Genomic DNA, 15,593 nt, shown 5'->3' on the forward strand with positions numbered 1-15,593 from the left:
AGTGTGCGTGTGCTGACCCGTAGCGGCAGAGAGGCGCCACTACCAGGGCGGGCACCTTGCCGGCCCGAGTTTCCTGCTGCGCTAGAACTGGGTCTGCGCATGCTCAAAACCTCTGCCCCTCCCGCCCCGCTTAGCGAGGGGGGGCAATGGGAGAGGGGGGACTGGCCGAGGACGGTGGCCGCCCGCGGGGGGGCGGGGTTGCCTGTTGCAGGGCAGGTGGCAGGAGCTGGTGCTGCTGAGCCCTGAGGGCCGGGCCAGGGCATGGCACACGAGCCGCCATGCCCGGGGAAGCAGCTCCCCTCGGCCCAGCGCTGCTGACGTTAGACTTACCGGTCTGTAATTGCCGGGATCACCTCTAGAGCCCTTTTTAAATATTGGCGTTGCATTAGCTAACTTCCAGTCATTGGGTGCAGAAGCCGATTTAAAGGACAGTTACAAACCATCGTTAATAGTTCAGCAACTTCACATTTGAGTTCTTTCAGAACTCTTGGGTGAATGCCATCTGGTCCCGGTGACTTGTTACTGTTAAGTTTACCAATTAATTCCAAAACCACCTCTAATGTCAGACCCCCTGAGAGAGCAAGACTGACCTAATCCTAGGCTGGGGCTGCACAGAGAGGTTGGGTTCTGTTGGCCTGGCAGCGTAGCGCCTGTGGGGTGTGCCTGGGGCTAGAAATATCAATTTTTTTTCTTTGCATGAGAACCTCAGTTTCACATATCACGGGACTCCCACAGCTGGGGCTTCAGGAACACACACACACCCTTTGCTGGCATGAGACAAGCTAGCACCCCTACACACTTTCATACATGGTTTTTGGGGGGGGGGTCAAAAGAATTCCTTGGCAGGTTTTTGGCATCCAGAAAAGAAAGAAAAATCCCAACTCAGTGCCCTAGGGCTCCTGGCATATGGGACACAAATGGAACTGGCAGCAGTGACCAGGAGAAAGCCCAGAAATGTCTTTGTCACTAACGTTCCTTTTGCTAAGGCAGGGCTGTCGGGTGGCCAGGATCTCATTTGACTGCCCCATCATGTTTGTCTGCATCTCAGCCAGGATCTCATCTGGCTGAATTGTGCGCAAGAGCTGTAGCTTTCCCATCTCTACAGTTTGCTTTTGTGCATAGCATCTGACTGAGCCTCTGGGACTGACGGAGGGGGACCTGAGAAGGGATCAGGCATGCTGCAATGAGTGTGGGGGAGGGGGGAGCAGGTGGCGCAGCCCTAAAGACAGCTCCCAAACCACAGCAAGTTTGGTCTAAGGCAGAGCTGTCAGACTGTCTCAAAGTAGGCCACAGCTTGAGGCATAGAACTCTATGACCACTTACCTGCCAGTGCCAAGCCTCCCCAGCTACCCATCAGCACCAAGTCTCCTCTCCCATTCACTATTGTCCAACCTTTCCAACCACAAGCACCCAGCCTTGCCACCCCTCCCACTCTCCCTCATCCAGACTGCCTTACCTTATTTTTCTGTCCCCAGCCCACAAGGCACTGCCCATCTTGCTTTTTCACTCCCCTTCACCCTCCAACAGCATCCCCATGGCAACTGCAGCACATACTTGGGTAGAAAAGTACCTTATTCAGAAATTTTTCACTAGCAAATTTTTCACTGGGTAGCTCCAGGTTCCAAGGGCAACTCCCCCATCCTCTCTGTCCACTGGTGGAGGAAGACTGGCTGTTTCCTCATACTTGTTTCAAGCTAATTTTTCAGGCCTTCATGCAAGAATACGCTGGATGCCTGTAGAAGTCACTGTGACTTGCCAGCTTTCTGTGACCCATAGATTGAGAACTACTACTGATTTAAAGAATAGATGCAGAGATGGGAGGGGCAGAACTGTTTCACCTCCTACCCCCTCAAAGAAACCCATCTCCCCCTAAACAACAGCATAGATAAAGGTGTGAACAATATCTCACTACTCCCTTTCCACTGCAGTGATGTTAATTTGCTTACTGGATGAGACTATATAAAGATTAATGTTTTAAAGCAGAAAAAGTCAAAGCTACACCCAGAGCTGGAGACCAAGCACTTTGCAGAAACACCTCCCTTGTCTTCCTGCTTTCTCCCCAACCTCCATTCACCTCTCCCCATCTTTTAATTATTTTAGAAGGAGCTTGCTCTCCCTCTGCAAAGCAACTTCAAGCCTATGCCCCATATATTATGGAAGGATAAATGTTTTCAAGTTTCTTAATTAAGAAAACTGCAATATTGTAGCTCATCAAATCCCCATAATAGCTACAGGGCTCCTCTACTTAAGCACTGAACAAATCACCTGGCAAGGGACACTGAACTGTTAAGTATCCTGAATTTCTTTTTAAAGGATGTCCAATAATTTGTTGTTGCCTAGTGCAGCCTTCAGTATTGTCTGGTGTACACCCTATTCCTTTTGATCAGCACTTGCAGAAGAGAATAGAGGCATGGAGAATTAGAGTTTGGGGTCTAAGAAGAAAAAATGTCAGAAAGAAGATGGGGGACTGAGAAAGGAAAGACACAAGATGAGAAGGGAAAGTGTCTATGAAAGACAGCTAACAGAACTGTACACCACTGAAAATTTAACCTAGTGATCTGGTACTCAGGAAAGGGGAAACAAGTGAAGGGTACAGCAGATTCATCTATCTTGCCCTCTGCAAAGAGCCTAATTAACCTCAAAATTAGAAATGAAGACATTAATTTATTTATTTAAAATATTTTTATTTTTTTCCCACTTAAGTTGTATTTCATGTCTTTACAAAAAGAAGTCCCGGATTCTGGTTGCTTCAATCCAGGAAATGTAAGCAGAAGTCCTCGTAAAGACACTGGGTTTGTTCTCCACTTTGCATCCAATAGGCCCAAAGCTAACTACACCATGCACTTCCCACTTTTCTCTTCTAATCTGGCAAACCAGTGGTCCACCTGAATCTCCCTGAAAGAAACAACCATTAGATAGGACTTGGAATTGCAGGAAATTGCTATATATGCCAATCACTTTGTGCTCTTTAATAGCTCTATTAACAAACAGAACAAATCAGACTTTTTGCATGCTATATAATGCATAAAACACACCTAGATCTATTTTTAATGGGTGTCATTAAGGTATAGAAAAGGATGTAGAGCTACACTGGAGTTCTTAGCTCTGAGGCATCTTGCGGTAAGGTCTCCACTTACAAGAAGTGAGGAAAGCACCATGTTTTAGCACAGAGGTTCTCAGACTTTTGTACTGGTGACCCCTTTCACATAGAAAGCCTCTGGGTGCGACCACCCTTATACATTAAAAACACTTTTTTATATATTTATCACCATTATAAATGCTGGAGGCAAAACTGGGTTTGGGTGGAGGCTGACAGCTCATGACCCCCCCCATGTAATAACCTTGCAACCCCCTTAGGGGTCCCGACCCCCAGTTTGAGAACCCCTGTTTTAGCAGGATACTCTTGATGAGATTTAGCTGTCAGGTGAGAGTCCTCTTTAGGATTACCTAAACTCCACATGGGTCACATGAACAGCATTTTCTGCCAAGCACATAAGGATATTAGATGCAGACTGAGTCAGCTCCTTGTTCTGTAAAGCTGTCTAATCATTTATTGGATTAAGAAGGTGGATGATTCAAAGATGTAGTAACAGTATACAGTGTGTTTCATCTCTTAAACCATAGGTCTGGATCAAGGCTAGGTTGGTCATTACTAACATCTGATGGGTGTTCAGTGGCCCACATGAAGTGAATTAGTGGTCTTGATCAGATTCCTACTAGAAAAAAGTACAGATCACAAAAACCATTTCAGCTGACACTAATATGCCCTATGGTTGGGCAGTCATAGCAGAGAGGTCAAGAACTGCATAGGCCAGGGGTGGGCATACTTTTTAGCCCAAGGGCTCTGGTGGGGAAATTGCATGCAGGGCCATGAATGTAGGGCTGGGGCAAGGGGTTGGGGTGCAGGAGGGAGTGCAGGGTGTGGGAGGGGGTGTGGTGTGCAGGAAGGGGCTCAGGGCAAAGGATTGGGGCAGAGGAGGGGTGCGATGGGGCTCAGGGCAGGGGTGCAGGGAGGAGTGTAGGAACGGGCTTAGGGCATAGGGTTGGGCTGCAGGAAGGGTGCGGGATGCGGCAGGGGGCTCAGGGCAGGGGGTTGGGGTGCAGGGGGAGTGCGAGGTGCTGCAGGGGGTTGGGGTGCAGGCAGGGTGCAGCAGGGGGCTCAGGGCAGGGAGTTGGGATGCAGGGTGCAGGAGGGGTTCAGGGTATGGGCTCCGGCCCAGTGCCGCTTACCTGGAGCGGCTCCGGGGTAGCAGCAGCACGCATCGGGGCCAGGGCAGGCTCCCTGCCTGCCTGCCCTGGCCCCGCGCTGCTCCCGGAAGCAGATGACACCACGTCCCTGCGGCCCCTGGGGGAGGGTGGGGCAGAGGGCTCCGCGCGCTGCTCTCGCCTGTGGGTACCTCCCCCAAAGCTCCCATTGGCCGCAGGAGTTTCAGGGGAGGTACCCACAGGCGAGGGAAGCGCGCGGAGCCCTCTGCCTCCCCTTCCCCAGGAGCTGTAGGGACATGGTGCCGGCTGCTTCCAGGAGCGGTGCGGGGCCTGCGGCGCCACAGGGGTGGCAATCCCACGGGCCGGATCCAAAGCTCTGATGGGCCGGATCTGGCCCATGGGCCTTAGTTTGCCCATTCCTGGCAGAAGTCAATGAGCCAATTACTTTAGTAATTCTTGAAGGGATGCATCCAGAGAGGATAAAGGGCATGTTGACAGCACTGTGTAGGGAAGTTTGCACTACAGGTGCTTGTGCTGTAGCTGATCTATGGGAAGTACAAAGAACTTCAGTATCCAGGGCTACCAATCAGTCACTTTTCACAAGCACTAAAAATTAACACTCCCCAAGTCTTCCCACATCCAAAAATAAAATAATGTTTTAATTCCCCTAAATAATGCCTGACCAAAAATCATCATAAAATATATTAAATAATATATTCCTAGAAATTGCCTGGGAATTGGTACATATCTTTCACTCATTATAATACAAAGAGGTGGAAAAGTTAAATACCTTTAATTAGACTAGTCAAAAAGTGATAATACACAAGCTTTTGACAAGAGATTCCTTTGCAGCAGTTTTGGGCATTTTTTAGATTTTTACATTTCTCTAAGGATATATACAGCTATGAACATTTTTCCATATACTGCAATGGGCTTAAAATAATCTCTTCCCGATTCTCACTCCCACTCCTTCCCCCCCGCCCCCTTGCTACTATTGAAATCAGGATACAGGACTAATTCTGAAAATCAGGACAATTTCCTGTAATTTGAGGCCTTTGACAATCCTAATCTATGCCACTGCTTTAAAACTATTTCTCTCCAATTGGATGAGGGATGTCCAAACTTTGTCCTACTAAGTACCATGTTTAATCATCTTAATTGCTTTTAACGGAGAAGTTACTGATTTAATGATGCCAATTTTCTGTTGAGAAAACAGCTGTGATTTCTCCTCCATAAATAAATGTATTTAACAGGCAAAACAACAACAATAAACAGCCTTTATCCTGAACATGGAAGTATGCCCCTTGAAACTACATTTCCTAGCATGCAGTGTGGACCCTTGCATATGGAGATGTATAATTGTCACAGGCCACACATGCTTCTCTTTAAAGACAGGGGCAGCAACAGGCCATTTTTTAGAAAGCTACAAACTATGTTAACTATCCCTGTACTGAACAGCCTGATGTTTTCATTCATAGTTGGAATTAACAGCTGATTTTTGTACCTGACAAGCAGCAGGAGGCTCCCCAGTGTCCATGAATCCAGCACAGAGCATTGACTGCCGAACTCTGTCTCCCCAGAACTTCTTTAGGCGACATGTACTGTAATCTATGACTGGTAACTTGGCCTGGTTCAAAACCTCAGACAAAGCCAGGTTTTCTTTCCCACCTTAAATAGATAAAATAGATGAGAAAAGGGAACATGAAAAACATTTCCATTCTAAATATGAACATTTCAAGTGACATGGAATGCAATTTAACAGTATTCATGTACAAGTTACAAGAACTTGGGTCTACCATGTTCCAAATTAAAAGATTCCTACCATTCTATTTTTGTTTCCGATTTGTTAATTCTGATTTTGTTTGTTTGTTTTAAATAGTCAGATGTGTGTGTGTCTATTCCACAAGTATAGTCAACTATGAAACTGCATTTCCCCACAATGTATTGTCACAGTTTGCAGCTGGGAAAAAGGATCCAACTATTCATTCATCCCTGGGCAGGGTCATGGTATGTTGGCAGGGCAGTAGAGGGAGGTTTGTACTGCTGCTGTCCATGTTTTATCTGTTTTGCAGATAAGGAGACGTCAGCCTCCAGGACTAAAGAGTCTGACACTTTTCATGGGCATTAGTTAGAATATAAACTCTTTGGGGCAAGGATTGTATCACAGATGTTTGTACAGTGCTTAACACGATGGGGCTGTAATACAGATTGGAACCTCAAATGTGCTCCCCAAATATAAAATAAATAAATACATATGTACATTAACATGAAAACAGGGAAGAACCTCAGAATAAAATCTGAATGGTTGTTGAAAGATTTAGCTGTGCAAGTATTCAGACATGTGGTAGCATGGGCACTAACTGTTACCATATGTCACATACGCTCTTTGGGGCAGGGACTGGTCTGTGTTTATACAGTACCTAGGGTTCTTGTCCTTAACTGGGACGCCTAGGTGCTATGGTTATACTGTTATAACAGTAACATTTAAAAGATTAAGTCAGTCACCTATTTCAGGAAGTGCTGTTATACTAGGTACTTGCACTTCAGAAGCAATGGAAACTATTTGGTTTTCTTGTGCCTCAGCACATAGGAAGGCATCCTGCCTATATTGCTATGTGTTTTTAAAAGAAGCCTCCTCTATATCATAGGAATTTCAAAGAGTAATTGGCTAAAAGTTGGTCTCTGATAGGCATGCACCTTCCACAGACTGGTGAAGTCTAACCCCTGAACTCATGCTACGAGAAGCACTCAGAAGTACCTCTTGTGTCCCCCCATCCAGTCACCCAACAGAATTGTCCTGGACGAAGAGTGCTGTCTTTCTTAGGCAGGCAGGCATAGTGAATAAAATGGTTTGTTAAAATGTCTTCTACAGGCCTGACCAAGGCAATGTCATAATCCAGCTCGTTTAGGTGAGGGTAGCGGAAACGCTCATGCCGATAAATTTGCTTCACACGGTAGACTCGCTCTGTGGATTCGGTACGATTAAGGTTATGCTTGCCCAGGAGAATTCGCCAATTTGCTGCATCTTCTACCTTTCCTCTAAAAAATTAAAATAACATAGGGTCTCATTATGTTGAACCTAATGCCCTCTTTTTAATGAGTTTTTTCCACCTATTATGTGCAATACTCCCCACACTCACATAATTGACCAGAAGGCTGTTTACCCCAAACTAGCACGACAGTTATATCAAACGTTGTGAGTTTAAAATGACATTGTTTAGAAGTGCAAAATGGTAGCCTGCTGAAATGAGTGAAGGTGTGTTTATGATGAAAAATGAGATCCTGCCATAACAGTAGATTAGAAATTAGTTTAGAGGGTTCTGCTGACACCATAAACGTAAAGAGCAGCTTGCCTAGTGTTTAACAGCAGCAAAGATACAGTTTGACTCTTCACTGCAGGAGGAAACAATGCATCATTATTTACAGCAGGCCTCCATATACAGTGGGAATAAACATATTATAGATGTTTAGGAGGTATCTATAAAATACAACAATAAAAAGCAGGTTTAGAGGCTTAGTGCACTTGTCCTTCACCTTTGGACATTGCACATGAATGTATAACAAGGTTTTGCATCAAAGATTCAGTACCATTTCTAGTTGACTGGGAAAAAGGAATGAATTTTATACATTTCTTTAGGGTAAAATGCATTCCTCCTGAGTAAATGTGCTTTACACCAGAAGCTTCGGCTCTGGTTCAGCAAAATATTTTTTGGGACTATTCCTGTGCTTAAAGATAGGTACATGCTTAAGTACCTTGCTGAGTTGAGGCCTAAATGAGGAATGGGGAGAATGGAATTCATTCCCTGACTGCTCTAATTATGGGCAGGACATAGGACTTGTAGCTTTACATGGGATTTCTAGCTACTGAATCTGTCAAGCTTTGCCACTGTACAGCTTAAGTGGCATGACGAGCTTTACACAGGGTCTTTGAAATAGGGTGAATTTTAACCTTACACCAAATTACATACTGGCAAGGAGGTTGACCAGATATTTTTCAGAAAGTTTGAAGTTTTCTTAGTTAGACTGTAACTTATTGAATAGTTGGAATGACTTGTTGAACAAGATCAATTGCATTAGTTTCTATTGTTACTTGTTTTACACTGTACTTCACCTGCATGGTTTCTCTATACTGTATAAACTAAAAACTACATTACAATTACTTTAAAAGGGGAGTTACCAAATGTGTGACACATTCACAGATTATTATCATGCATGGTACAAGAAAAGGAACACTAAATACAAAGAAAGTTTACCAAGTACAGAAAATAACTGCTGTCTGTATCATTATATGAAAGAATAATAGTGGTTTTTTGTTTGTTCAAAAACAAGTGTGGAATATTGATCGCAGAAAGCAAGACAGTTTAAGAACTGGGTAAATCCATATTTGTTTGATTTTATTCCTTCTTGCAATGGTATATTTCTCAATCCAAGTAATAAAACTAGAAGTTCTTTTGACCTCATTTATATGCTTTCTTTCAAAATATTTTCCTAAGCAATACCCCATGGTTATCATCTTTTGCATTTTGATGGTTTTTTCTTTTTCTATTAACACCCTAATTTCTAGGTTATGTTCCCAAGTTTATATTCCTGGGGGAATTCTGCACCACTGCGCAATGCAGAATTTTGCAGAAATTAACATGCGCACAGAATTTCCTTTGCCCCACAGAAATAGGCTGCAGTGCCGCTAGCCACCACTAGGGCTGCTGGACCTGGCAGTGCCCAGCTCACACATAGAAGACACTGCTGCGGGGGAGAGGGAGAGAGCTAGAGGGTTCCTGGCAATTGCAGTTCCCAGCATGCCGTGAGGGAAGGAGAGAGCAGTGCGCAGGAAACTCCATGCAAACCTGGGACAGAGCATCAGGCTGTTTCTCCCTCTGGATCCCTGGGCTTTAGGGGGTAGGGAGGCAGGTGTCTGGACTAGGGAGCCCCACAGCTGTGCTCTGGGCAGGAGGGGGTTCGGATGTATTGGCTGGGGGGGCCCTGCGGCTACGCTCTGAGGGGGAGGGGTTGTGGGTTACCGTCCCCCACCCCCTCAGCTGGGCTATGGTGGGTGGGGAAGGGGACAGAGAAACAGGAACTGGGTTGTCATAGGGTTTCTTTACTCCTGGGGGAATTTTTGTGTGTCTGTATTGTTACAGACATACCTGCTGACAGGTATTTTGAAATAAATTGTCAAAATAATTGAAACTGGTGTGATTATGTAGTGTTATTTTGACAAATAAAATTTGCAGAATTTTAAAATATTGTGCGCAGAATTTTTATTTTTTTGGCATAGAATGTCCCAGGAGTAAGTTTAAGAATCACCCCACTAGTGTGCACAATTTCCCTTGATCAATTTCTATCAGTCTTTCTGATGTGTCTCTTTTCATGGTGGCTCTGAGTCACAATGGCTGAAGTACAGAATACATCTAATTCTGCACTTATTTCTCCTTTTAGTGGTAATAAGTTTACAAAAATATATTCCATAACCTCCAAGAACTCAAGCAAAAACTGCAAATGTAAAACTCACTTCTGGAAGCAGTGGGCAGCAGTGAGAACCCAGCTTTTGTGAATGAGAGTCCCTCCACAAACATGAATAAATTTGCTATTTGTTCTAGTCCAAACCTAGAAAGAAAAATAAAGTTAGAAAATAATAGAAATGTATGTCAGAGGAGATTTCATTCTTGGGCACATGAAAGGAATGGATGAACTAATGGTGGTGTAATAGTGCCCTCTACTGAGCAATATGTGTTACTAGCAGTTGTGGAAGAAATCTATTTATCCCAGCATTCTTTTTTCTGCGTGTAAAATGATGCTAAAGAATTGTTAAGAAAGACCTGTCTGCTAATGCCATTGTGGAATAAAGATGGGGTAGTGAAAACCACTGTTAACTAATAAGCAATAATTATGGAGATATTTGTATGTCCAGACTGCCAAGCCGTTTTACTACTGTAATTTGGTCTTGTCTAGCATTGAGGCCAGCCCTATTGCCCCACCCCTCAAGTCTATTCAAAACGTTGTTGCAAGGATCATTTACCTTGTTTGTTGTTCTCATCACATCTCCCTCCTCTTTGCATCTCCCTATTGGTTCCTCTTCCAACATTGCAGTAAACACATGGAGGGTAACAACATAAATATGGAAGACAAGGATGGAAGAATCTCGCACTGAAGACTCCTTTGTTTTGTTTGTGAATCCTAACACAGCTAGTTATCTCTCATTTTATTTAAACCATAGGATATTATGTTACTTTTAACTTAATTTGCCCGTGCATGTTATCCATTTCTACGTCCAAATTATCAGATGTCAGCCGCACTTCAATTATTGATTCTTTATATATACATCCCATTCTCTTCCCTGACCAAGCTTTCTCCTGCAGAAATATAATCTACTTTGATGGCCAAGAAAAATGTATCAGTGGTGGAAAGTAGAGGACTATCTGAGTTAGAGGTTCTGGAGAAACCAGCTTATAAAAGACTCCTGGATGAATGAGAACATGGTCTCCATTTTTTATCTTGGTGGAATAATTCAGTCACATACCAATCTACTTTGTTTAGATACAAAACAGATGATATTACTGATGAAAATGTGTTGCTGTCTTGAAGTTCTGTATTTTCACCAATGTCATACAGAGATACCCTCCATCCCTTTTCTTTCTATTTCATCCTTTTTGCCTGCATCTGTAATCAAGTCTTCATTATTTTCTAGGAAATTATTTTCCCATGAAGCTGCTATACAATTCTTGGTTTTAGAATTTATTTTGAAAGTGGCCAGTCCTCCTACTATTAAATATACAGGGCCATTAAAGAGAGTTGGTTTGAGGGGGATTGGGGTGGCTAAAACCTAAATTAAATGTGCTTCCACCAACTTTTTGGAAAGTATACTTCAATTCAGGTTTGATGGCTACATATTGTAGCTCACAAATATTTTACAACCATAAGAAACTCCTTATATTATATATAAAATTATATAAATAGTTCTTAGACCACAATCCCTTTATTAAAAGCTATGTGAAAAGCATACTTTACATACATTTTACCACTGACTTCAGTAGGAGAAGCATGTGGCACAATATAGAGACACAAGTTACAGTCACTTGCTTGGTTGCACACACACTCTTAATAACTGTATTATTGACGTCAATAAAAATGTTGTATTGAGGAAGGACAGCTAGGTTTGTTCCTCTGTCTAAAGGTCATTGTTACCTGTAATGAGACTTGCCAAGGCCAAGAATGTGGCCTTACTTCGTTGCCCGATATAATCCTCTCCACTGTGTTTGGTTGAAAATATGGAACACCACAGTTTGTTGGCCAATCTAAAATATACAGATAAATAAAGGAAGTCTACAAGATCATATTCTAACAGTAGTAGGCTGATTCTGGAAAGATGGAGCATACAACTCAAACATGCAGAGAATTTGGAAAAATGGGGTAAAATGACAATCATTAACAATGTACTGTATTCACCAGCCTTGTGTTCATATTACTCTTTTTTGTACACTTATGCATGCATGTATAGGAATAGTAAAAAAGTTAATGGATTTTAAAACTTCAAATAGATCAATAAATACATGGAAGAGTTTATTGTGTGAGCTTATTAGTTTATACACCCACACCTGCTATTTTCAAATGTCTATGACTACTTTGCTTTTGGGACACACACTTCCTTTTGCTTCTTAATTTACAGATGATTGTTTCTCTGGAATGTGTGATCACTTTCTGTTTGACTACTTTGGAGATACAGTAGCTTATTGTGAGAAGATTTTCAGATGTTTTACTGGTTTTGTGTTACATATCATTAACTGGACACATTCTTGTGAATTTGCACTCAGATACCTCAAGCTGCATCTTTCAGAAACTTCATATTTACCATGGATGCACCCAGCAATAGGGACCAATGCCCTTGACAGGTTTGAAGAAATGTGAATTAAAAGTACGAAGTTGGGTGTTTAAAAATAGCCCACCCTACATCAGGAGCCTGATCCTCCAATCTCTAGTCACACAATTGGTTCCATTGTGTAAATCAGATGCATCCCTCAAACAATCTTGCCAGGTGTCAGTCCCGCAATTGGAGTCTCCAAGACTTCCCTTTTAAAATGGGGCTTTCAAAATATTAACAGAAATGGCAACTTCTGACCTAGGAGCAGAAGAAAATGACTTATTTGGGCTTTTAGGTGGGGTTGCTGAACACTTGACCAAAGAAATCCCCATGGAACCCAAATAGCTCCTTCTAATTTGACCCGAGGTGCCCGTTTCATCTCATGGTATTAATTAATACTATTATTATCTGGTTTTTGTTTTTTTGCCAGTATCTAGAGAGCAGCCATTAGGGTTTGGTATCATTAACAGCCAACAGTGTTATGGCACCAATAAAGTCATATTTATAATAGATTTCTTGCAGATGCAGAGAAAGGGGAACATTTGGCAACAGAGAGCACTATTAAGCAGGAAAGGAACGAGCTTTATCAAACAAGTTTAAGCATGTGCACAGGATCTGCTGAATTAAAACCACTGGCTAATGGCATTAGCCTGTTTAATAGTTTTTTCAAAAAACAGAGATCATGTAGTGTCAACTTACCGATGTTCAGGAATGTGGGATGACGAGCATTCTGGAGTGAAGATGCTTGTGCTAAGGAAACCACTAACAGCAGCATAAGCAATCCGTCTATCATCATTGCCAAGAACTTGATCAGACGAGTGAAGAAGAGAGACTGAATTTTTGTACTGCAGCACAATTGTCATTACTGAACATGACACTGGAGGGACAGGACCATAAACACCACTGCTTGTTGTTACTTTCAGGATAAATACAGTAAAACAATGCAGGACAGATCAAAACACCAAGGTCTGGATGGTTCTGCCTGTGGTTAGCATTCTTGTTATGACTGGTTGTGGGAGGGTGGTTCTCATCAGCAGTTTTACCCTGGAAGGTACAAACTAAACAGGCATTTCTGCAAGGTACTGTTGTATGTTTAGGGAATTTTGATCCAACATCCACTTTATGATTAATGATTTACAATCTCAAATGAAGGAAGCCATTGAATTTTTATTACTTGATAAAAATGAGTGGCAGATCCAACCGCTGAGCAGCAGATGGGGCAAGGGAAGCTATTTTCTATGAAGTAACACAAACACACTTTAATTCATTGAAAGTGCTTGACCCAGCTTCATTAAATTACGCTACCTTTAACCGCATAGGGGACAAAATCTCTTCTTATGAGGCTGAACAGCTTTCAACACCATGTGGTTAATTGTTGCTGGGGTTGCTTTTTTCCCAGTAAGAAAACAGTATGTGGTTGGAAGAGGGTTAAGATTTGTTGGCATCATTTCCTCATTCGTGTTTATTCCCTTCCTTTTTAAAATTCCCTTGAAATGTTGTTTGAGCAATGTATTCTGTCATATATGGAAGGCTGATAATAAGATAGATGGCATCTGTTTAGGTCACATATTAGTTGGGATTAATGCTTCTAAAGATTTACAGACTGCAGCTTAGTACTCTGCTATCTGAATGCATTGACCCTTCTGCCTGTGATGACTGTAAGCTCAAGACCCAGCATTTCTAGAGCTTTAGAGAGGCAGAAACTGTACATTTGAATAACTGCAGCAAAGCCTTCGAGTGTGTTTCTTGATCTGATACAGACAAGAGTTAAATGTGTGATGAGATTGGACATCCAGCACTTCCCCGGAGAGGATGTTCCACAGTCTATCAGCTCTAACCATAAGAAAGCTTTTTCTAATATTCAACCTAAGTTTTTCTTTTATTAATTAAATCCCGTTATTCTTTGGGGCTTTCTTTTCCTAACAGGGGCTTCAGTTCTGCAAGCCCATGTCAGCCCTGAAAGGGGGTGACAGGAAGAGGAAATGAACCAGTTGTACAGTACTCCCCAATGGCAGTTGGAATCTCTCTAGGCCAGGAGGCTGAATCTCTCATTTTATAAAGTGGTGGTGATGGTGAGGAGAACATTCATTCTTAAAACAACCAGTGTCTTTAGCTGCAAGACTGACATTTCATCTTTCCAAACAAGAAAAACACATAGATCTTGTTCATCTACAAATTACACTCTCCATGCAAAATGAACACACATCCTGTCACCTTTCTGCCCCATTGCAGAGCTAGCCTATTTAGAATCTCCAGTTCAACACAGGGGGCTAGACAACACTACTCATTTTCATTGTCTGTAGTGATACAAGGGTGTGCGGTAGTTACAGGCATATTGAAAAAACAAGGGCTCTGCCCAGAGACACTTACAATCACCAGTTTCTTATCCTCAAATGATTAGATGGATCTAGCAACATGAACTATTAAGGGGGTGAGGCTTTGAAAAGATGTGGGTCAGACATTGGTTTTTAATTGATCCCTTCATTTCAAAACTATTTTACTGAAGAAAGTGAAAAAAAAAGTAATTTTAAAACCAAATAAACCCCATCATCTCTATCTTCCTACCCAAGAAAGCAGGACATAAATGACTGGTGTTATGAAGAGTTCTGTATGGTTATTTAGCCCACACTGTAAGGGTTTACTGAAAGGATTGATTTCCATCTAATAAACCATTCTTCTCCCACCCCTTTTGTCCAATTAACAATACTACTTAACACTAATATAGGATTTTTCATTTTCAAAGAGCTTTGAAACCATGAATTAATCACCTCAACATGGCTGCAAGGAACAGTTGCAAGTATTACCTTCACAGTTGGGAAAACTCATGAGAGCAGTGTCTTGCCCAAGTCACAGAGAACATAAGGGTCAGTTCCAAGAGTAGAAGTCAGGAATTTCTGGCTCCCAATCTTGTAGTAAGACTGAGTGTCTACACTATGAAATTAGGTCAAATTTATAGAAGTCGATTTTTTAGGAAGCAATTTTATACAGTCGATTGTGTGTGTCCCCAATAAGCGCATTAAGTCGGCAGAGTGCGTCCACAGTACTGAGGCTAGCATCGACTTTTGGAGCGTCAACACTGTTAATGCATCTTACAACTCAGTTGTTTTCGAAGTGTAGACCTGCCCAAAGTACATATTGGACTTCAAGTGCCTGAAAGTGCACTGATTTCATCGGAGCTATGCCAATTTACACCAACCACGAATCTGGCTCTAAGTTTGTAACTCCTATGAATGTTTCCCTCTTTTTATTTTTCCTTCAGAGGACAGCACTCTCAACTCAGATGCACTGGCCAGGTAGACAGGAAAAGCCCCACGAACTTTTGAATTTCATTTCCTGTTTGGCCAGTGTGGCGAGCTGATCAGCACAGGTGACCATGAGAGTGCTGTCCAGAGCAGTCACAATGGAGCACTCTAGGATAGCTCCCAGAGGCCAATACTGTCGAATTGCATCCACACTACCCCAAATTCGACCCGGCTATGTTGATTTCAGCGCTAATCCCCTCGTCAGGGAGGAGTACAGAAATTGATTTTAA

General features: G+C 42.6%; 1 protein-coding gene across 2 annotated transcripts; it reads right to left on the reverse strand.

Annotated features, from left to right (window-relative positions):
* Positions 1–2,704: 2,704 nt before the first annotated feature.
* Positions 2,705–12,898, reverse strand: LOC128840020 (elastase-1-like). Of its 2 annotated transcripts, XM_054033451.1 has the most exons (6): positions 12,761–12,898; positions 11,389–11,498; positions 9,716–9,810; positions 6,965–7,245; positions 5,711–5,874; positions 2,705–2,895 (listed from the first exon to the last, which is right to left on the reverse strand). In XM_054033451.1, the coding sequence occupies exons 1-6, from the start codon at positions 12,855–12,857 to the stop codon at positions 2,719–2,721; spliced, it is 924 nt and encodes a 307-aa protein (XP_053889426.1). In that variant the 5' UTR covers positions 12,858–12,898; the 3' UTR covers positions 2,705–2,718. The 2 variants fall into 2 exon arrangements, with proteins under 2 accessions (XP_053889426.1, XP_053889427.1); XM_054033452.1 differs by lacking the exons at positions 11,389–11,498; positions 12,761–12,898 and adding an exon at positions 10,223–10,432.
* Positions 12,899–15,593: the final 2,695 nt, after the last annotated feature.

Source organism: Malaclemys terrapin, chromosome 7, assembly GCF_027887155.1.
Source record: "Malaclemys terrapin pileata isolate rMalTer1 chromosome 7, rMalTer1.hap1, whole genome shotgun sequence".
Lineage (NCBI taxonomy): Eukaryota > Metazoa > Chordata > Testudines > Emydidae > Malaclemys > Malaclemys terrapin.